Below are 22,736 nucleotides of genomic sequence, written 5' to 3'. Positions count from 1 at the left end.
AAGAAACTCTTGCCCGTAAAATACTTCTTCAATGTAGAAATAGGGAAATGCAAAGTCATGGAAATAATATGAAAATACTTAGACTAACATTTTTCGTTACTTAATTTTTATACATCATAAAAATGATAACGTGAATAAAAACATCAAAAACAGGTACCTGATAGAAATAGTATGCTAACAAACTTGCTGCTCCTGCCAAGCAAAACAATCCCATATACAAACCACAAAATCCAAGAGCAGAAACTACCAGAAAGGGCCCAACTATAAAATTAGGAAAGTACAGACACAGATCATAAAAACGTTGACCATCGTTAGCAAAAAAGTTTATAATCTGTTTGATAGTCAGAAAATCCAATAAAAAGTGATGAATTTTTATTAGAAATCAATAAATTCATTCATTAGAAATTGATAAATTTTTAAACTGTGATTAGTCAACTTAGAAAAGTTTTACCTCTCCTGGTCGTCTGCCTTGTAAACCTTGGGCCTTGGTAATCTTTTTATACATGAAGAAAAGTATTCCAGCTTTTAACCTGCAAGCTGTACCAAACAGTCAACGTTACCAGTTAATAAGCACGTAACGAAAATACAAATTATGGTATTCACAGCCCAACCTGGTGTGAACTAAATTACATCGTATGACGAAGTTAATACACGATGAATGTACACGAAAGCAAATTAAGCCAATCCATAATTTTATAAAAATATTAAGATAAATAATGTATAAATATTATAATGAACTATAAAAGTTTGTAGGTACAATTGTAATGGTAAATGTTAAAGTGGTTTGGTATAAATAATTATAATGGTAGGTATTAAATTAAAAAAAATATCAAATATAGTATGTAAAATAAACATAAGTGTAATACCATTCTACAATAACATAAAAAAAATTAGCTCAGTCAGTAATAGTGTAACATCTGAAGTAGATTACTGGGAAAATTGTGCGGTAACTTCAACCAAACTGTTTGCGCAAAAAATGTGTGATGCAGTGCTTGTAGAATTTCAAAAATAAATTTCAATCCTGCTAGAAGTTCAAGTTTGTCAATCTTCACCATAAATTTTATACAACCGACAATGAGCTGTCCAATTGTCTAGTAAATTTCAAATTAAATAGTTTAAATAGTTCAAATCTGATTCGTGATAATTTCAAATTCATGTGTAGCACGATAATGTGCATCAAACAAATCCCGTTTTACCGAAATGTTAATCTAATTCGCTCTTAGGCTCTTTTTCTGAAATGTTCTTCATTTCCTCAAATAATCAAAAGTACAATTTTATGAGCTATAAACTATAATATAAACTATTCTGGAATGGTCAAAAGACGGCCAAAAATGGTGTTGGAATTTTTGTCAGAGAACCGCTAGCCCAAGAAGTACTGGATATTAAAAGGATTAATTCACGTCTCATGTTGATCAAGCTTTGCATAGAAAAGCAAACAATGATTATTTTTTCTGCATACGCACCACAGACAGGCGAATCAGAAGAGATGAAAAATGACTTCTGGGCTGCATTTTCTGACACCACCTCAACAATACCAAAATCTGAAACAATCCTGATTGGAGGCAATCTCAATAGCCACGTTAGAGAGAAAACAGATAGTATTGACAACGTACATGGCGGTTTTGGCTATGGAGAACGGAATGAAGATGGCAACCGCATTTTTGAGTTTGCTGAAAGTCACGGGTTTTGTTTACTGAATACATATTTTAGAAAGAGGTTGGAACATCTCATAACATACAAAAGTGGACCATCAGCCACGCAAATTGATTTCTTCGCTGTCAAGCAACAACACCGAAGGCTATTCAAAAATGTCAAAGTTATACTCCTTGTGGCAGACCTGGTTGTCGAACTGTCAAAACATAAGTCTAAAAAAATGCCTCGGAGAATCAAAACGTGGAAGCTGAAAAGTAACATTTATCGAGAAAAATTTCAACAGATTGTCGCCACACAGTTAGATCGCCAATCGCAAGCCAGTACAGATTGGAGTACATACAAAACCGTTTTGATAAACGCTGCAACTACAGTTTGTGGGAAAACTGGTACAAAACGTCAGCATGAACGGGACAATTGATGGTGGAATGACAGTACAAAATGCAATAGCTGAAATGAAAGTTGCATACAATCAATGGCAAAAATCAAAGTCTGTTGATGACCATAAAATTTTCCGTGAGAAGAACAACTATGCAAGACGTCAAGTCGCACTGGCTCGGACAGATCAGTGCAGAGAGTGCCTCACTAAAAGCAAAGGTGAACAAATGAAATCTCTGTATCGTATAGCAAAACAAGCAAAGCGTACGAAAAAAGACATAGTTGGTGCCTCGTGTATCAAAAACGACAAAAACGAGATGGTTCTTGAACAAGATGAGATCAAGCTACAGTGAAGAGAATACTTCAGCCGTTTGTTAAACGAAACAAATCCCATGAATGTTAACTTTGACGCTCCACTCATCGAAGGTCCGATTTCAGACAAAATTACTAGAATAATAGAACAAAAAACCATAAATATGGTTCTAGGAAAATAAAAAAGTACAAAAACATCGCTCATATTAACTTGGCCAATAGATATTAGATATTATTAGATAATAGACACCTATTACCTCATTCGTTATTGAGGTAGCAATTGAGGAAATAGGCGTCTACCTATCACAAAGTCATATATCCACTAACCCCAAAGACAAGCCAAATGCATACTGGCGGTAAACAATAGGCTTTTCATCATGTTTGTTACAAAAAGCAACCCAACAAGACCGAGACCGTATAACTTGCTGTCCATTTTATTATCTTGAACATATTCAAGCAGGAATCTGAATAAAACAGCCTGTTATAAGAAATTACGGTCATTATCAATTAATCAATATTCAAATTTAATTTTAACATGTATAAGACATGTAATCAAAAGAATTAACTAAATAAATAGCTATTATAATTAAACCACAAATTTTAATTTAAATAAAATCAATGCATCTCAAAATTAATACTTTGTTTTTCTATTAAAAATTCAAGTTCAACAGTAGGGAAATTGCTTAGAAAGTTTGATTTACTTCATAGCAGTAAATTTTATAATTTTCAAACTTGTAGAAATGTAAATATGTATTTCTGTACTTGTCTAAACTTGAAAACAGAGTGTAATTGTATATGCTCTTTGTTCTTTTTGCTTTAAATTGCGTGTTTGTAAATCTAATTCTGAATGCACCTCTAGAGTTGATCATTTCCTTATTAGCTTATTTTTTGATGCTATAGATTAATTAGTTTTTGGAATTGAAATGTTAACAACTTTAACAAATCTTTTCGCAATCTATTGTCACACAATCTGAGAATGAGTCTGCGAAATGACCGTCGTTTTCCGATCATGTCTCAGTTCGTCTGGATGTTTATATGAAAACACTTATTATGGCATGAAAAAACTTATTATATTGTTTTTTTTGTAATTAGAATAAAAATAAGAAAAATAATTGATAATTTTCTTGTGACACTGATTGACATGTTTTTAAAATAATTTGTATACATTAACTCTTATTTAGAATAATGATGTGAAATAAAAAAAACTGTGCTTAAGAAATAAAAATGCTAAAAATTGTGTTAATTCACTTTGCACAAATGGTATAAACCACAGATAGAGACTTATCAAAACGTTTACAAATAAATGCCGTGGAAAACAGGCCTTAAGTAGACTACCATGTAAAATATTGAACAAATTATTATATATAAATGTAAAGTGACTTCTTACTGGTCCAAGAAAGCCCACAAAATTGCTAAGAAAGTTGACAAAAACACTGGCTAGGAATAATGGAAGGCTGAAATCTATTAGTACATTCAACAATTTAGGATTACCACTATTTCTCTCTGATTGTTTTTCAGGCAACATTTGGTAATTTTTTAGTTTCTTTTTTTCATTAGCTTCATAAAGCCAAATTTTTTTTATCCTGGAAATTAAATTGTAGACCAAGTTTTTGTAAAATGATTAAAAAACAATGAAAAAAATTCAAAACTTTTTATAATTTGTACGAGCTTGTTCACTATGGGGAACGTTCCAACATTTTTCAGTGTCTGAAAACCCATACTTATATATTCTATAGATCTTTTTAGTCATCCAATGAAATGTCATCATATTATACAGTCCTAAGTATCTTAATGGAAATTCATTTTCATTTTTCTGCCTTTAGAAAAAAAAATATATTTGAGCTGAACTGACACAATTTATTATATTTTCAAACTGCAAAGAACAAAACAAATTAAAAAACAAAAAAGCCATAATGAAACACTTTAATGAAAGAATTAAAAAGACAAAAGTTGTACAAATAAAATTTTGCTTTAAATTTTTGACTTAATATATAACATAATATATAATAAAACTAATGTTTAGTGAAACAATAAAAAATTAATATCATTATTCTATAGATTCGTGATCCAGCTAATTACTGAAAATCAACCACCTTTTTTATATATTAATGATTAATGGAGAAAAAAGAAAATAAAAATTGTATTCGTCAAGCCTTATAAGGTACATAATTTATTGAAAAATGCTGCTAATTTAAAATTCCTGGTAACATTGATCTTAGATTACGGCACTTGTAAATTTTAAACAATAGAAATTAAGCCATTAAAAATAATGAAATCTGAACCAAAATTATAGAAATTTTGTTGAAGCATTTGAAATATTTTGCAAGTTCAATAGATTTACTGATATTATGTTGAAAAACAGATATTATGTTAGAGACATCTGCATTATATTATGCTATGAAATAATTTTTAGGCATGTATAATTTCATATGGACATATAATATATATTCGCCCATTCTAAATAAACAGCTGTTAATAATTTCTGTTTTTGGCCAGTTTACACTGTTGTAAAAGCAAAGCATTCAATATTCATAAAAATATCTCAGTTATGATGTTTCCAAAACTAGTTCTATTTACCTTATAAATAAATTAAGTATTTCTCAAAAAGTCTTCAGCATAATTTTATAATAATGGTCCATTTTAAAGTCACCAATCATATTTATTATAAATTAATAGTGAATAATTTAAAAACTTGTGTTACTTTTACTAGAAATACAAAAATTATAGACATTTAATCAATAAAATGCCTAATAACCACCACTGTGAGAACAAACAGTTGCACTGAATGCAAATTCATAAACTACTTTCAAATTATCAAGCGTATGAGGTATCATTTTGCTTTTGTAAGCACAATATGATAAATTTTGTTAAATGTTGAAAGTACAGCAAAATATAATGGGTAAGCAACAAAGATGTGTTAACTATATTAACACAAAAACTAAAGGAATCCTTTTAACTTAAAAAGTTATGAAACATAAAAATAGAAATTACTGGACAAAAAATATCAGTACTAAATACTATATAGTATAATATTCAACTTTTTTATTATTATTATTATTACGTAATCAATAACTTTGAAAAGGGTCTGAAAGGACAAAGAAGCCACCAGCTGGAGTATCTTTCTTTTTTAACAAACTTCTTGGGTTTAATGTATGATGGTTTTGTAGCATAAGATGATGCCTTTTGTTTGGCTAGATCGAGGTTATTCTGTAATATTTTACCATTGCCAGTGCTTGAAGTTTTGATTACAACTGGATAATCTTTCTCAGCATTCATAACATTGACAATTGTGTTAACTTTTGTGAGTGTCTATAAAATATGACATATATTAAATTAAATATAATATAGCATTTATAATAATTTTATATAAGTTATGATAATAATATACAAAGATCATACCCACTTGTATAACTAAGGAAGATGTTATTTTGGAAAATTGAATTTATAATCCATCCATTTTAATAAATTTAATAATGATTCGTTTGGAGATAATTATAATTATAATATAAAATAAATTTTAAAATAGATATAAACATGGGCAAAATAACACTTTCTTGACACATTGCTATCAATAAGCACGAAGGATTAGTAACGCTTATTTTATATGTAGTATAATTTAATTTTAAAGGTACACTTTTTAATTATAAAATCCCAGACCCTACTAACTAATGCTAACGCCGGCCTTGAGCTCCTGTTTTTTTATTTGAATAGCAAAGTCATGATCAGATTGAGTCAACAAAGTGAAATTTTACTTATTACTAGTTATTTTATAATTATAATTAAATAATATTACAGTATATAATTGTTATTTAAGATTTTAAAAAGTGTTTGTTTTTAATTAGCATTGCTTATCGCAGAGAAACGGAAGCAAAAATATTTCACCAATCTTTTTAATATTTCCATCTTTTTCTTTCGAATAAGACGACAAATTTGTGATAAAAAAAATTGAAAAAAGTAAAATTATGAGTAATATTAAATATAAGTCCAACCAGTGTAAGTTGTTCATTAATGCATTTTTTTGTGGAACACGAGGGCTTGTTAAATTAAATCACAAATTGTTAGGGATTAGTTAATTTGAAACTTTCTCATTCGTTGTATAAAGCAAAATTTTCAGTAAGTTTTAATTTTAACAGACATGTCTGTAATATTCTAAGTCATAATTATATTCATATATGTGATAATATTAGATATTATACAACTTTATTTGCTTCAGAAAAAATTTGTTCTTTGTGTTTTGTTGACGTAAAACGTATTTCTCCGCTGATGACATTTTGAAATTTATTTCCCCACGTTTTACATTTTAAATGACGATTCGAAAAGTTTACAGTTATTTATTTTTATAGTTATTTATTTTATACAAATGCACTGATACAGACTTGTTTTAAAAAGTATCGAATTTATAATAATCACTTTTGTCTAAAAATTTGCACATCGTTGATCATGAATTCTCTTACAACTAGCAACAAAGAAAATAGTAGGAACCCAAACCATACCATCAAGAGATCAAATAGTTCTTTTTCATGCTCTCAACGGGCTGTCCGTGTGAAATTTTATCGCAATGGGGATAAATATTTCACTGGCTTGCTGTATCCTTTAAATTTCAGTAGATACAAAGACTTTGAAACTCTTCTTAAAGATTTGAGCTCCTCAAACTTTTGTGATAAAAGGATTATGCCATTTGGGGTTAGGACCATATTTACTCTCTCTGGGATAAAAATAACAAGTGTAAATCAAATGGAGGTGCATCTATTTTTTTCAGTTTTAATAATTTATAATAATAGTTGATTATCAACATCATGGTTTTGGCAGATTAGCATAATAAACAAATTTTATCATTTCATTAGGAAGGTGAATCTTATGTGTGCAGTAGCTCTAACTTATTTGTCCCAATGGATTATATAAATCAAACTTGTAATCCTAAGTGGAAAACTACAAAGCTGTTTGTTAATGAAATTGTCCCTGTAACTCCGTTATCTATTAAAAATTCAAAGTTACAAAAGACAAATTTATCAACTATGAATAATCCTTCAGTGTCTGGCATTAAAATGTCAAATCAACATCAGTGGCCTACTCAACCTAAAAAGAACATTTCACAATCTCTTCACCATAATAATCAACAAATTGCTCAGCAACCAACTAAAAATTATGCAAAAATAATAAATATAGTGCGAAATGCAACAGGTAGACCAAGACAAATATTTCAATGGCTTCTCAGTTCAAAGACTGCTCCAACTTTTGGAAAAGTTTTAGATGATTTAAGTTCTTTTATCAAATTGGACTCTGGCTGTGTAAAACATTTATTCTCATCTGAAGGGAAAGAGGTATTATTTTGGTGATTAAACAGCTTTATCATCACAAAGTTTATGGCTTGCAAATTTGCCTCATTTGAAGTAATTTTATTAAGTATACATACAGGAACATGTAAAACTATGGCTCTTTTATATAGATAACCAAATAGTTATAACTTCTATTATACTTAATAATACAATTGCGTGTAATACAAATCTTGCTTGAAATATAATTATAATATAATTATAATGTTAATATAATTTAATGTTAATATAATTCTAGCAGAATTTTTTTAATTGCAAACGGTAATGTTTTGAATGTTTTTAGTTGAAATAAAAAATAGTACATAGTTAAAACAAGTTTTCTTGAATTGCACAGCACAGCTTCACTAAGTCTGCTTTCTAGATGCCACAATAAAGTTAACATTTTTCTCTGTTTTCTTGCTGTTACTACAATTGGCTGACTCTTAGATTATTAGAATGATTTCTTTTTAGTTTTTTCATAGGTCTATTTTGCTGGAAAAGTTGACATTGAGGTCTAGTTTTAGATCAGTCAAGAATTGGACAGTCACTATGTTAACAAATAGAATTTAATGACATGATTTCTGTTTTCATGTCATTAATTTGAAAAATATATTTTCAAAAAGGCAACATTATATCAAATTTGTGTTTTATTATGACTATAAATAACAAAAATATGAAATTGAAATTCTCACAAATTAATCATGCAGATAACAATGGTTGATCAGTTGTTTTCTGGAGATAATTTGTACATCGCATTTGGAACTGATTTGATTGACAAAAATGATTTAATTCTTAGCAATCAGGGTAACAATTAATTTTCATTTGTATCAACTCCGTCAGGTTTTTAGTTAATAAATTTGTCCCGTAGTCAGTTGAATATTCTAAAAAAACATTTCAACTAACTTCCTTCTTTCGAATGATTGTAAAGTCAATAGTTTTTAAATTTTAATAATTTTAAATTAACTTTTCAAATTAATTAATTTTTGAAAAATTCTTTTGTATTAGAAATAAACTCGTTGGAAAAACCTAAAAGATCTGGTGCAAAATCAGTGGATTATAGAATTGAAACTGATGGTAAATGTTCAACTTTGTAAAAGTTGTAATCAGAATTTCAATTGTGATATAAAGTGGCATTATTTTAATATGTTATTTGTTTAACTAATTCAACCAATTGGGTACAAAACACAAATTTTTTTCTGAGGGCCAGAGACTGAGATGTGTTTTTCGGAAAGTAAGTGCAGGCCTATACCCATACACGTGCATACAAAGAAATTACACAAAGAAACAATAGAACAATGGAGTTCTTTTGTTAAAAATACTATAAATACCAGATGAACTACATATGACAATATCACAAAACTCTCTCTATATATATTCTAAATACAATTATTTATAAAGATCACTACGTTTTCGGCATTATTCAACTTGTAGTTGAGTTTCTCAATTTTTTTAACGAGACCCTTATCATCTTGATGAAGTTTACAAGGTTAAAGAAAAAAACTTTTAATATTTGTCATTTTTGACAAGACATTATTAATAACATAATTACTACAGAAAAGCTCTTTAACGTTATTAATAATGTTTTGTCAAAAATGTCAAATATTAAAAGTTTTTTATTTAACCTTAATAAACTTCATCAAGATGATAAAAGTCTCGTTAGAAAAATTGAGAAACTCAACTACAAGTTGAATAAAGCCGAAAACGCATTGATCTTTATAAATAATTGTATTTATGATAGTCTAAACCCAACATATATTCTAAATTAAACAGAATATCATTTATATGCTTACCAAACAGTTTAGTATGCTGTTTATATGCATGCCAAATGGCTCAATCATAGAAGTAGAACAAAAGCAAAATTACAATAACATCCAGTGATCATCAGACAATAAAGTTTGAAGCAGTTGTTGAACATGAAACCGAAACAGTATCACAAAAGGACGATACAACTATTGCAAAGCAGACTACGACAAAATCAGAAGGCAAATCAAAGATATAAACTTAAAAGATAGACTGGCAGGCCTTAGTGTACAGGGAAAATGGATGCGGTTTTTGTCATATGAAAAAGGTTATGGAAAAAGAAATGCCAATCCACAGAATAAATAACGAGAAGTGTTCTTTGGTAAATAAAGAAGTAAAGAAAGCCAGAAGTGCTAAAAATAAAGCCTGGAAAAGATTTCTTGATTTTGCTAAAGCTTTTGATTCTGTACCACATGATTGATTATGTATAAAATTAGAAAATCTTAGTGTTAAAGATAAATTGTTAGGTTAGTGCAAAGCATTATTAAGTAAAAGAAAGCAAAGAGTGGTAATGGGGGAGTATGTGTCAAGCTGGATAGATGTCCTGAGTGGGGTTCCTCAAGTGTCGGTACTTGGAGCATTACTATTTGTGGTGACCTTACTATCAACGTCAGAAATAATTTTAAATTATATGCAGATGACACAAAGATTATTAAATTAATATAAGATAATAAAATTAATACTAATTTACAAAATGATTTGTATGAAATGTTTAATTGGTCAGACAAGTGGCAGGTGAAATTCGATACTGAAAAATGTTGAATAATGCATATTGGTAGGAATAACCCTAGATTTGATTACTATATGTATAATGATAGGAAAGAAAAAATAAAATTAAATGAAACTGAACTTGAAAAAGACATTGGTATTTATGTGTCAAATGATCTGAAATGGAAAGAACATGTCTATTATGCAGTTTGGAAAGCAAACAGAAAAATAAGCATGATTAGAAAGTCTTTTCAGTTTTTAGACGAAAAATCACTAAAACGGCTTTATACATCTCTGTTAAGAACGCACCTGGAGTGTGCGGCTACAGTCTGGAATCCATATCTAACAGGAGACATAACAAAGTTAGAGCAAGTTCAGAAAAGAGCAACCAGAATGTGTAAACTAAAAAACTTACCATACCATGACAGATTAAATATGATTGGTCAAACAACGTTAGAAAAAAGAAGAACCGGATGTGATCTAATTCAGATGTACAAATTTGTAAGTTGCACAGATATACTAAACTGGCATAATGAACCGATATTCGTGTTTGACCAAAGAACAAGAGGACATAATAAAAGATTACGAATGGAAAAATTAAAAACTGCCGAAAAAAGTTTTTTTACAAATCGTATAGTCAACAATTGGAATAACTTATCTCAGGAAACAATTGATGCAAAAGACTTGAATATTTTTAAAAACTGTATAGATTCAATTATTAGATGAATAATTTAAAGCTGTTACAGTCTCGTTACTACTGTAACCTGACTCAATGCACACACATGCATTACAGCATATTGTTATTATTGTTGTTATTGAAAGTCTAATATACGAAGATAAGAAAAAATATGTGGAAAAAAATAAACGTTGCAAGTCAAACAAACAAGGAGGGTATTAAAGAATACGAAGTTAAACTTATTCAGAACATAAAAAGAGATAACAAAAGCTTTTACAGCTGCATGAAGAGCAAGCGAAAAAGGAACACGATGGTTGGACCGCTAAAGAACGACCAAGGTGATATTGTCACAGATTACATAGAAACTGCGGAAATACTTGATAAATACTTTGGATCTGTACTGGAAGAAGAAAACAACGAATGTATCCCAGACCCGATAAACTGTTGAAGGAAAACCAAGGACAGATACTCTGGATATTACAGAAGAGATAGTGGTAAAGGTGCTCGAATCTCTGAAGGAAGACAAAACTTCTGGAATAGACGAACTACACTCCAAATTCTTAAAAGAAGTAAAAAATGAAATAGAAGCAACGCTAACTGAAATATTTATGGAATCAATCAAAACAGGTGAAATACCAAGAAACTGGAGAGATGCCATTATCACACCAATATTCAAGAAAGGGAGCAGGTGCGACACCAGCAGCTACAGACCAGTCAGTTTAACATGTATATTATGCAAAGTATTAGAAAAAATAGTGAAGAGCAACTAAGTCAATTATCTGGCGAACTACAAAATAATAGGAAACAGCCAACACGGATTCATGAAGGGACTTGCTTGTTTGTTTAATCTTTTGAATTTTTTTGAGGAAGTATACGGCAATGTGGGCAGTGAAAACTCCGTAGACATAATTTACTTAGACTTCGCAAAAGCATTTGATAAAGTGCCATATAAACGACTCGTCAAAAAACTACAGGCATGTGGAATATCTGGAAATTTGCTACAATGGATTACTAACTGGCTGAAGAACAGAAGACGAAAAGTACGGATCAAAGGCAAAAATTCATATTGGATTAGCGTTACAAGTGGAGTTCCTCAAGATTTGGTGCTGGGCCCTCTACTATTTGTTATCTACATTAATGATATCGACTCTGGCATAATGTCAAAAATTCAAAATTTGCGGACGACACGAAGTTGCGTGCAAGGATCAATAACGAGGAAGATGCGGATGTACTAAGACAAGATTTGACAAGACCATACAAATGGTTTGAAGATTGGCAAATGCTATTTAAAAGAGACAAATGTAAAGTTATGCATATGGGAAGAAAGAACAAAGGCTTTCAGTATCAACTTGGCAGTAAGGACCTTCGATCTACAGAAGAAGAAAAGGACCCGAAATTACTATTCATAAAAGCACGAAAACATCAAGACAATGTGCTTTGGCAGTAGCCAAAGCAAATCAAATATTTGGATGTTTCAGAAGAATTGTGGGGAGCAGAGAAAAGTCGATCATTATAAGCTTGCATAAAACATTAGTTCGCCCTCATCTCGATTACTGTTCACAGGTTTGGAGTCCAGATCTGCAAAAGTATAAAGACAATTTTGAACGGATACAGCGTAGAGCAACAGGAGTTGGAAAACTAGAATATATGAATAGACTGAAAGAATGCGGATTAACAACACTAGACATATAAGTTGATAATTGGAAAAGAAGAAACACCGTTCACCAGGTTCTTTCAACTAGAAAAAAGGAAAGGCAGAAAATCCAATCAAGCAAAGATTCTTCAGCATCAGGGTGGTAAACGCCTGGAACGAGCTGAGCGATGAAATTATTTTAGTGGATTTAATCAACAATTTTAAAATCAAGCTAGGATACTAGAACATTTATTTTGTAGTGGTTCTTACACAGATGCTAGTCTAGTAAACCTTTTTAAACATTGTTATGTTATGTTATGTTATGTTATGTTATGTTATGTTATGTTATGTTATGTTATGTTATGTTATGTTATGTTATGTTATCCAATAGTATTTAAATAAAAATATTTATCAGAATATTAACCTAACACGTACAAGTATTGCAGAAACTGTCTAAATTGATACTAATAAACTGTAAAAATGGTTGAAAAAGATTTTCATTTAAAACAAAATACGACACCTGTAATAAAATTGAAATGGGCTTCTAAAATGAATTGTGAGCTACTTAAACGAGATTTTTAGGAAAAGTCATGCAAGTGGAGCAGTTTTTTAATGCCTTACCAAGCTTAGAATGAGGCTTTAGTAGAGTAAGAATGAAACTGAGGATTCTGACGTGATTTTGAGATGCTGCCGCTTAAAAATATGTTGGTTTTTTGTTAGAAGTCTTTCAACTATTTTGAACTAGTAAAATCTTAGTATATTATCTATATTGGTAATAACAATAGAAGGAAATTATTTATAAAAATATCCATAATTTTTATCGAGAGTCAAATGGTTTCGAAAAGTTGACAGACAAATATTTAATTGGCAATGAGATTGGAATTGGAAATTTCTCTATTGTCAAAGAGTGCAAAGACAAGTAAATTTTTATGAAATTTTCATTGTATTAGTTTCACATTATTATTATTATTATTCAGTTAAAATAAAATGCTCTCAGATTAATATTTTATTTGAAAATTAAATTTTAGGAAAAGAGGTATTGTTATGGCATTAAAAATAATTGATCAAAACAAAATTGAAAGAAATCATGAGAGGCTCATGAAAGAAATTAATATCATGAAAAGACTGAAACATGAAAATATCTTGCGTCTTATCAACAAGTTTGAAACTCAGGAGCATATATATCTCGTGCTGGAATACAGCCAAGTTAGTTACCATGAAAACAGCATGTTGCACTCACAAAATTGCTTGAAAGATAAAAATATAGGACAACTATATTAAATACTAAAATGTTTGAGAACAAGGTTTGAAGCAAAATTGTTTCGAAAATAGTTTAAAATAATAATAATCACTATAGGTTAATCATGAATAGCGACGTCAATTTTTCAATTTAAAAAATAATTTTAAAAAATTTATATTATTTATTGGCCTAAATAAATTGACGCATAAAATTATTCATAAATGTAGTTTTATTTCATAAAAGCTTATAATCTTGATTTAACAACGATTAAAAAATGCGTATCTGAAGTGGTATAAATAGAACACTGTAATGCAGTAAACCATTACTCGACATTAGTCCGAAGAAATTTACACAATTTTCTTGTTGAAGACAACTAAACATTTTAGAATGTTTAATCAAGACCATTTAGCTAACAACTTGGAAACAAACTTGATGATGATATATTTACCTAACGATAAATTGAAACAATGTCATGATCGTTTTGTTATTACCAGACATTTTTTTTAATTTTATGTGTCCAGTGATATAAAATGACAATAGTAAACATTGAGATTGCCGCGTTTTAACGAAAAAAAACCTGATTGAGAAAATTGTAAAAACAATTTAAGACTTGTGATAACCGTTACATGCAGGTTGGTCATAACTTTTGTGGAAATAGGTTTAAATAAAGTTTATATTTTAATTTCTTTAGGTAAAAAAATGGGATATTTTTGTTGATCTGCCAGAATTCATTATAACGAAGCTTAACAGAAAGATAAGTAACGGCAAATCAGTTAAAAATATCCAGTAGTACCTATTTATTTTATGAGATCTGAAATTTCAAATATTTATTTGAATCGCATTTTTTTTCCACGATAATTTTTTTACAGTATTCAATTATCATTTAATAATCACTTTCAGCATTGTTTACCATATTTGTAAAGATCTATCGAAGTCAATATTTATTGCATTGCCTAAAAAACCTAATGCAACGGTCAACGGAATGTGAACTACATCGAACAATCAGCTTGATGAGCCATCTTACAAAACTTCTCTCGAGAATTCTGATGATGAGAGCACGAAGCAAAATCAGATCTGAAATTTCAAATGTCCAATGTGGTTTTGTTGAGGATTGTGGCAAAAGAAACGCTATCTTTATGCTACGAATGATCAGTGAACGTGAACGAGCGATTGAGATGAAAACTTGTTTTTATGTTTTGTCGATTACTCCAAAGCTTTTGATAGCGTAAAACACGTGGAGCTTATGGAAACATTGAAAAATTTGGACATTGATGAAAAAGACACGAGAGTTATCAAAAACTTCTATTATGATCAAAGAGCAGCGATGAAAGTTAGTAACAAGATATGTCGAAATAAAGAAAGGTGTTAGGCAAGGCTGTTTATTCTCTCCAGGCCTATACAATCTCTATTGTGAGATCCTCATGAAAAAGAGAGATCTACTTGGAATATCCATTGAAAGTGTGAATATTAACAATGTGTTGGTGATACAGCTCTTATAGCAGATTCAATGGAAAAACTGCAAACAATTGTTTCCAAACTGGTTTTTGAAAGTGAAAAGAAAGGCTTGCGAATTAACATCAACAAAACAGAGTGCATGGTTATCAGTAAAAGCAAAACCGCCCCGATCTGCTCCATAACCCTTAATGGTAAACAGGTGAAACAAATCAAAAGCTTCAATTATCTCGGAAGTCTGATTACCTCAGGTTGTAAATGTGATGTGGATATCAAAAGAAGGATGCTTATTCTAAAATGAAAAACATCCTCACCAACAGTAAAATCATAATATTAACAAAATAAAAAATGTTTGGGGGTTACAATTTTCATGTGCTAACTTACGACTCTGAGTCCTGGACAATTTCTAAAGAAATGGAAAAAGATTTACGCTGCTGAGATATGGTTTTTAGAATAATTATGAGAATTAGTTAGACCTCTCATACTTCGAATGAGGATGTATTTAAACAGTCCGGTTATGAAAAGAGAACATTACTACAGACGGTGTTGCCGGCATTCGTCCTTTATATCATCTAAACCAGGACGACGCAGGATTTCGGTAGATTTGATGTGGTCCTTCAGACTAATTCGTTGCATTCATCGAAGCATTTTCATGTCGGTTCGTTGAAGTTGTTGTTCCAGTTTGGTTGTCATTGGCCATGTTTCTGCACCATATAACAACACCGGACGTATCACAGATTTATAAAGTCTTTTTCGTAGTGGTAGTGGGATGTCACACCGTATCTATATAGAGGCAAGAAGATGCCATTTATTCCAGGCTGCACGTATGCGTGCTCGAACAGCAGCTTCAGCTGTTCCAGTACAATCCAGAACATCCCCTAGATATTGAAACGATGTGACTTTCTCTACCTTAATGGCTTCGAATTTGTTGTTGTGGATTGATGCAAGCAGGACAAACAAAATTGGACACTTTAGAAAAATTACCAATTATTTTGGAACAACGTTTGTGACACCACTGAACAACAAACTGAACAGAGCCATCGTCCAGTAGCTGTGGATTGAATGGGTTCACCAGTGTTCATTGCTTTGGTTTTGCTGATATTGACTTTGAATCCATGATCGGCGAGTCTGGTGTTCCAATCTTCAAACATCTGTCCTGCATTCTGCTCAGACGTGGCTGTTAAAAGTGTCAAAAGGATAAAAAAAAATGTTACCAGTGCGTATTGGCTTTGTGATTTTTTTTCCATCACAGTTATAAATAACAGTGGACTGAGAATCGATCATTGGGAAACTCCAACGCCGATGTCAGAACACATTTATAACACATTTGTCAGAACTTTTTATCGCTTAAAATTTACTTGACATCAAGTAAATTTTAAGTGATAAAAAGTTCACAATCATCTAGCTATTAAATAAATGTTATTCGTTCTTAAATAATGTTTAATTTTTTATAACAGGTTGGAAATTTGGGAGAGTTTTTAGTTAATACAGAATATTACAATGAACAAGATATCAGTGGGATGCTTCACAACATTGCAACTGGTCTCCATTACATACATTCTAATAAAATTATTCATAGAGATATCAAATTTGAAAATGTTCTGGTTAGTTATCAAACGAAATGTTATTTTATTTTATGAAAAACATTTTCTAGTATGAAGGTAATAATAATGCCATCGTTTGTAACATTTAGATCCACGAAGATTCCTCCGGAAGTAAATTGAAAATATGTGACTTTGGGTTGGCTTGTGAATTTTCTGATAGGCTGACTGTAATCTGTGGTACACCACATTTTATTGCTCCTGAGATGCTTTCGCAACATGGGTGGGCCGTAATGTCATTTACTTTCATTTTAATTGCGAATACGTTTTCAAATTGTAATGTAGCGATAACGCAGTTATTTATATATATCATCTTATGACAAACATGGTTTTACATAAAAAAAGTTTTTTTAAAAATTTCTTGATTGTCAAATATAATCTAATAATCACGAAATAATTTTTCATTTCATTTTATATATATGCTTATGTTTCTTAATAATGATAGTAATGTAATTTTATACAGTGCCATGGCAAGCGGCTGAGGCACATTATTATTCTTACAACAAACAAACGGTGCATAAATGCACGTGAATCAACGCATCACACACTTTTGCATGTAATAGGCGAAGAATTGTTTTGCATTCGAACCCGGACACAACAATGCCATCAACAATGCCAGGCATCTTAGCCATTACACCATCGCGCCGCCTATTCTCGATCTTTTATCGGCATACGCCTGTACATTGTATTGAATCTTTTAAAATTTATTCTTGGCTTATAATGTTTGTCTTCTATTAACAATATTAGTTACCATCCCAATGTCACAACTCTATAGTATGTTGTTCAAAAAGTTTTGATGTTAGAAAACCAGAAAATATTGATGTAATCTGCTAAATGCTGCTCTTTTATAAGGATGTTTAATTAGCTTTATTGTGAAAAACCCATTATTGTTTATCACCTCTTGCCGTCCAGCTTCAATTTTCAAATTCTTTAATTTTTTGCCTACGTCTTTATTAAAATCTTCCCTTTTTGTTTCTTGAAGCTCTAACATATATGTATAGATAGGCGTGTTTTCAGACAGATTAAGACCGCCCTAATTTTAGTATATTACAGCTTTGTATTATAATTATATGTTATACATATACACTTTTCACACCAAACACAAATTTCTACCAATCTTTTCTAATTTTTGTTTTGAGCTAAAATTTGTTGGTCGTTATCACCTGAAAAATAATGTTAACATTGGAAAAATGTTCCCATACTTTTATCGTGATATATTTTCTATCAGATACATAGAGAATTAGTCAATTTTTTGTCAATCAACCTATTTTACAGAATTTTAATATTCGGTTTGCAATGAAATAATGTTTTCAATATGTTTTCGAAATGAAGTGCTTTTCCAATTCAAACAGATATGACTGCAAAGTTGACATCTGGTCTCTTGGAGTTATGTTTTATATACTTCTGTTTGGCATGGCACCATTTTCTTGGTAAATTTATTATCCAAACGTGATGTTTCTTTTTATTGATTTTTTCATAACTGTAATATATATATATATATATATATAAGAAATAATTTTAAGAAAAATAATAACAAAAAGTCATTGCAAAAGCATTAAAAATAAAACCATAATATAAAAAGTCGACTTTCCATATCTATGAATCAAACTTCATAGGTTGCCCGCTTATCAACCAATTACTTTCCGTAATCACTGATGAGACGCCGAAGATACCCCAACCGCCATATCTCTTAATTTCCTACATTCTCGACAACATTGTAATCAATATTTTCGACCCTAATCAAGCAATTCAACTATGTCAACCTGTCAAATCTTATGTTATGATAACGGAGTTTTTTTTTCAGCTTTTCTTATTGGAAAAATTTGTCTGTTTATCATCCTACAACGGCCAACTGCGAATCTTTTATGTAATTTTTTTTTATTATTCTTTAAAAATCAGGATCTGACAGACGTAAAAACTGTTACAGCATGCAAGGCAGTATTATAAAATTAAACGAATAATTAAATAAATAAATCAACGGAGAAAGAAAAATGTTTAAACATGAAAAGTAAAATAAAATATAATAAATAATAATACAAAAAATAAATAAAAGAAAATAAAATAAATGGACAATAAAATGAAGTAATGGCATAAAAAGGCAAATTAATAGACTAGATGATGGCTTAGTGAATTAGTGAGGTGATCGATAAATAAAAACTTGTTGTGTGAATGATAATGTGAGTTCCCCGGGAAGCAATCAGGTGGAGTCTACGTCGACAACTCATTCCAGAATACCTTGTTCACTTTGTGATGGAAATGTATACGAATACATTTGACATCGGCGTTGGAGATCACCAAGACTCGATTCTCAGTCTACTGTTATTTATAACTTTGATGGAAGAAATCACAAAGCCGATACGCACTGGTGACATTTGGAATCTAATATATGCTGGAATAAATGGCATCTCCTTGCTTCTATTTTGACGCGGCGTGACATCCCACTACCACAACGATCAAGACTTTATAAATCTGTGATACGGTATTGTTATATGGTTCAGAAACATGGCCAATGACAACCAAACTGGAACAACAACTTCACCGAACCGATATGAAAATGCTCCGATGGATGCAACAAATTAGTCTGAAGGACCACATCAAATCAACCAAAATCATGCGTCGTGCTGGTTTAGATGATATAAAGGACGAATGCCGGCAACACCGTCTGCGGTGGTTTGGTCATGTCAAACGATGTGGAAACAGTGCCATAACTTTTCTTGCAGATGTTGAAGCACCTGGCACACGTCCCAAAGGCCGTCCAAAGAAGTCCTGGTCGCAAACAATCAAGCAAGACATGAAAGCTCTAAATTTAAATGAAATGTATACAACTGATCGCCTCTTTAATTAAAATAAAGTACAATGGATAAAATTTCTTGAATATGGCTCTTTCTTTACAAATTTATTACTGTTTCGTTACAAGCTAATTTTTATTTGTATTTAGTTCAAGTAATGACTTCAATGACATTTTTGAAAGAATAATGAAAAATGAAATTGCCACACCATCGGAAAATTGGTCGCACGTATCTCCGGAAGCCATAGTTATTATATATTTTTTCTTTCAATTCATGTTTTAAGAGTTTTATTATTATAATTATTTAATCTACATAAACGTTCATAGCAAAGTAACACAATTTTGAATTATGATCAATAAGTTGGTTCAAATAGTTAGAGGCTTTTTGTCAATGCTATTTTAACTAATATTATTATAGATCGAATGAAAAATCTGAACAGATAGTGAAAAAATATTTTAGAAAAAATTTTCAGTTAAACAATAATGTTTACAATTATTAATGTTATTTAAAATCTTTCCGTAATATCAAATGTACAGTGTTTGATAAATGTTTTTACAAAACACTAAGTGTAAATCTCGAGTGTGAGTCTCCTTTGTAAGAACTTTTTTTCATTTTTTACCGCTTAATCGTTTAAAACCACAACAGTAATCTTTATGGGTAACGTTTTATAAAGTAAGGTAAATGCAGGTAAATGTGATTGTTTATTATTGTAGGACCATGTGCCGTATTCTGCGCTGCTTGCGTAGTTTAGTGATGTACCTGAGCCACGCCTAATATCAGGCCAGTCACATAAATATGACGATGTCGCGTCAGCGAAAATCAGATATAACAAAACAGATATTGCAGGACACCTTTTAATAGACCCAAATCTTAGAAAGCAGCATGTGTTTGTCATCAATTATTTCTATAGGACATTGATATTCTAACACCAAATCGGTCAGTAATATACAAAACAACTAGCGAGTAAAAAAAACATTTGGAGAGTACTTTTCATTTTGAGAAGTGGAGTTAACACTTTGACGGAAGACGCAGATTGTCAGTCAGATACTTTTGCTGGAGTCAGACATTTTTCATTTGACTCCGAAAAGGACTAAGAATTTACGAAAAGATATTTTTTAGAATCATATTTATAAAAAGATAAATATGTGTAGCGATATGTATTCATCTTTGACACTGAAAATAAATGCTATAACAACAAAGTCACATAATTTTCTATCAGTACTTTTTAAGACGTTAAGTATAGTTATTTTACTAAGTAAAACAATTTGATTGATTGATTTTAAGTGTTTTTTTTAATATTTTTCATTTAATAGTGACATTTAAGTAAAATTATAATGCAAAAAATGAAATAAAAATTTTGTTCTCTAGTCGAAAATTTTTACCAGGAGTCGGAATTTTTTGATGGGTCAGAGTCGGATATTTTTCATCCAACATCCTGAGAAAACGTACAGAAAGCATTGAATCAAACCGTAATTTACAAAAATGAATATAAGGACTGCAAAATAAGCTGGAGGAGTTGAGTAGAAATTTATTTTCTGTCCGGCACAGAGTGGTGCAACATGCATGGCATAAAAACAAAAACGAGAATCGATTGTAATGATTGTTGTCAGCACAACAAACGTGAATAATGGTAAGAATGTGTAGTGCAGCTGCAGCAAGAGTTTTAAGCAAAAGATTATCTCAAATCAAAATTTATCAGCTCCCAGCAATATGTATTGGATCGCATTCATTGTTTGTTGAGCTAAATGGTTCAGCCCGTTTACAAAATGTTGAATAAATTACTTAGTTCGGGATTAAATAAAAAATCAAAGACAATTTGACGGTAAACAGGGTGAACTAAGATTTAAAAAAGATAGTTCGTGACGACATGAAGTTTTCTACAACCTTGTTTATGTTTTTCGTTACTTCATTAAAATATGTGATGTTTGTCATGCTACTTTCGATTCTTTTTTAACAATAACTTTTCATCCATTTAAATTGGCAGAGCCTCTTAGAATGTACATTTCAAAGAGATGTCGATAAAAGATATACAGCAAGCGAAATACTTAATTTTCCTTGGATTTCAGTTTGTTATTATATTTTATTGGAATTTAATAATTTATTTTGAGAAAGTTCTGTAGAACTAAAGCAACCAATCAAAACCAATTTAATGCACCTCACGCAACTAATTTTTGTGAAAAGAATATAAAAACAACTTACGACAATTGTGAATGCAAATCTTTAGTTTTTTCAAATATTATTACATGAAATTTTTCTGCAAAATGAATCGACTTTGTTCAACCTCTAGACTTGCTTTAGCTTGTGTAAAATATATTTTAGGAATGAAATTAATATGCCTCTAGAGCGTTATTCAAATATTTACATATATTTTTCATTCTTTTCAATAACCTTTATAACCGTTTGAGTACATGTAGTACATCAATTAAAATTTCTTGCTTTTAAAATTCAAATCAAACGCTAATGCGGTCGGCGAGTTAGCTAGGTCAGTAGAAGTACCGTGTCTCATGCAATTACGCGATGGCCTAGTTCGAATACTGTCGGTCGAAAACTCAAAAACCATCATACGCCATGCGCGTATGTTGCGGTGCTTGCGCATGCATACATTATGTGTATGTACGTCGTGTGGTGTAGATAGTAGTCTTTGTGACACGAAGGTTTAAATACAGGGATTATATGTAAGCGGTTCTGCGTATGTCAGAGTTGCATAATAACAAAAAAAATGCTCAAAACTAACTGGTTTTCTTTAAAATTTGTTTCCACACACACAGAGCTCATATCAGGTCTTAACTCAAAACAAAACTTTATTGCAAAAAAAGTAATGATCTGAGATTTGATTGTGCTCATTTTAATCAGACATTAAACCTTATATGAATTTATTCGTTCAATTTCGTGTGCAGGAAGATAACTTAGGATTTACTCACAATTTGTGGCCGTATGTGTCCAAAAATCTTTCCAAATTCTTAAACGACAACAATTGCTTGGATAGGAAATTGAAGAATAACTCCATAGCTGTATAATTACATTTTTTATTTTATAAAATATTTTCATTATGCTTCGTAAAAATTGTATACTGAAATAGTATATAGAGTGTGAACAAAAACACATTTTGAGTTTCTAGGGAGTCAATTTTTTGAAACTTAAATCTTGGCTAGAAAAGGGCAAAATTAGTGTGACATAGATGGTCA

At 30.6% G+C, this 22,736-nt stretch overlaps 3 protein-coding genes across 3 annotated transcripts; all 3 read left to right on the top strand.

Annotated features, from left to right (window-relative positions):
* Positions 1-1,294: 1,294 nt before the first annotated feature.
* HELRODRAFT_152695 (hypothetical protein) lies at positions 1,295-1,582 on the top strand (the record flags this gene model as incomplete). Its single annotated transcript, XM_009015907.1, has 1 exon — positions 1,295-1,582. A coding segment is annotated over one exon (288 nt), but the record flags the coding sequence as incomplete, so codon positions are not given.
* A 5,270-nt stretch (positions 1,583-6,852) lies between these two features.
* On the top strand, positions 6,853-7,265 carry HELRODRAFT_137730 (hypothetical protein; the record flags this gene model as incomplete). The annotated part of the gene is made up of 2 exons (XM_009015906.1): positions 6,853-7,080; positions 7,185-7,265. Coding segments are annotated over 2 exons (309 nt in total), but the record flags the coding sequence as incomplete, so codon positions are not given.
* A 6,049-nt stretch (positions 7,266-13,314) lies between these two features.
* Positions 13,315-21,658, top strand: HELRODRAFT_76232 (hypothetical protein; the record flags this gene model as incomplete). The annotated part of the gene is made up of 7 exons (XM_009015905.1): positions 13,315-13,388; positions 13,498-13,675; positions 16,619-16,765; positions 16,855-16,985; positions 18,115-18,192; positions 19,701-19,797; positions 21,536-21,658. Coding segments are annotated over 7 exons (828 nt in total), but the record flags the coding sequence as incomplete, so codon positions are not given.
* Between the last annotated feature and the right edge of the window lie 1,078 nt (positions 21,659-22,736).

Source organism: Helobdella robusta, assembly GCF_000326865.2.
Source record: "Helobdella robusta unplaced genomic scaffold HELROscaffold_17, whole genome shotgun sequence".
Classification (NCBI taxonomy): domain Eukaryota; kingdom Metazoa; phylum Annelida; class Clitellata; order Rhynchobdellida; family Glossiphoniidae; genus Helobdella; species Helobdella robusta.
This window is presented reverse-complemented; position numbering and strand designations above follow the sequence as displayed.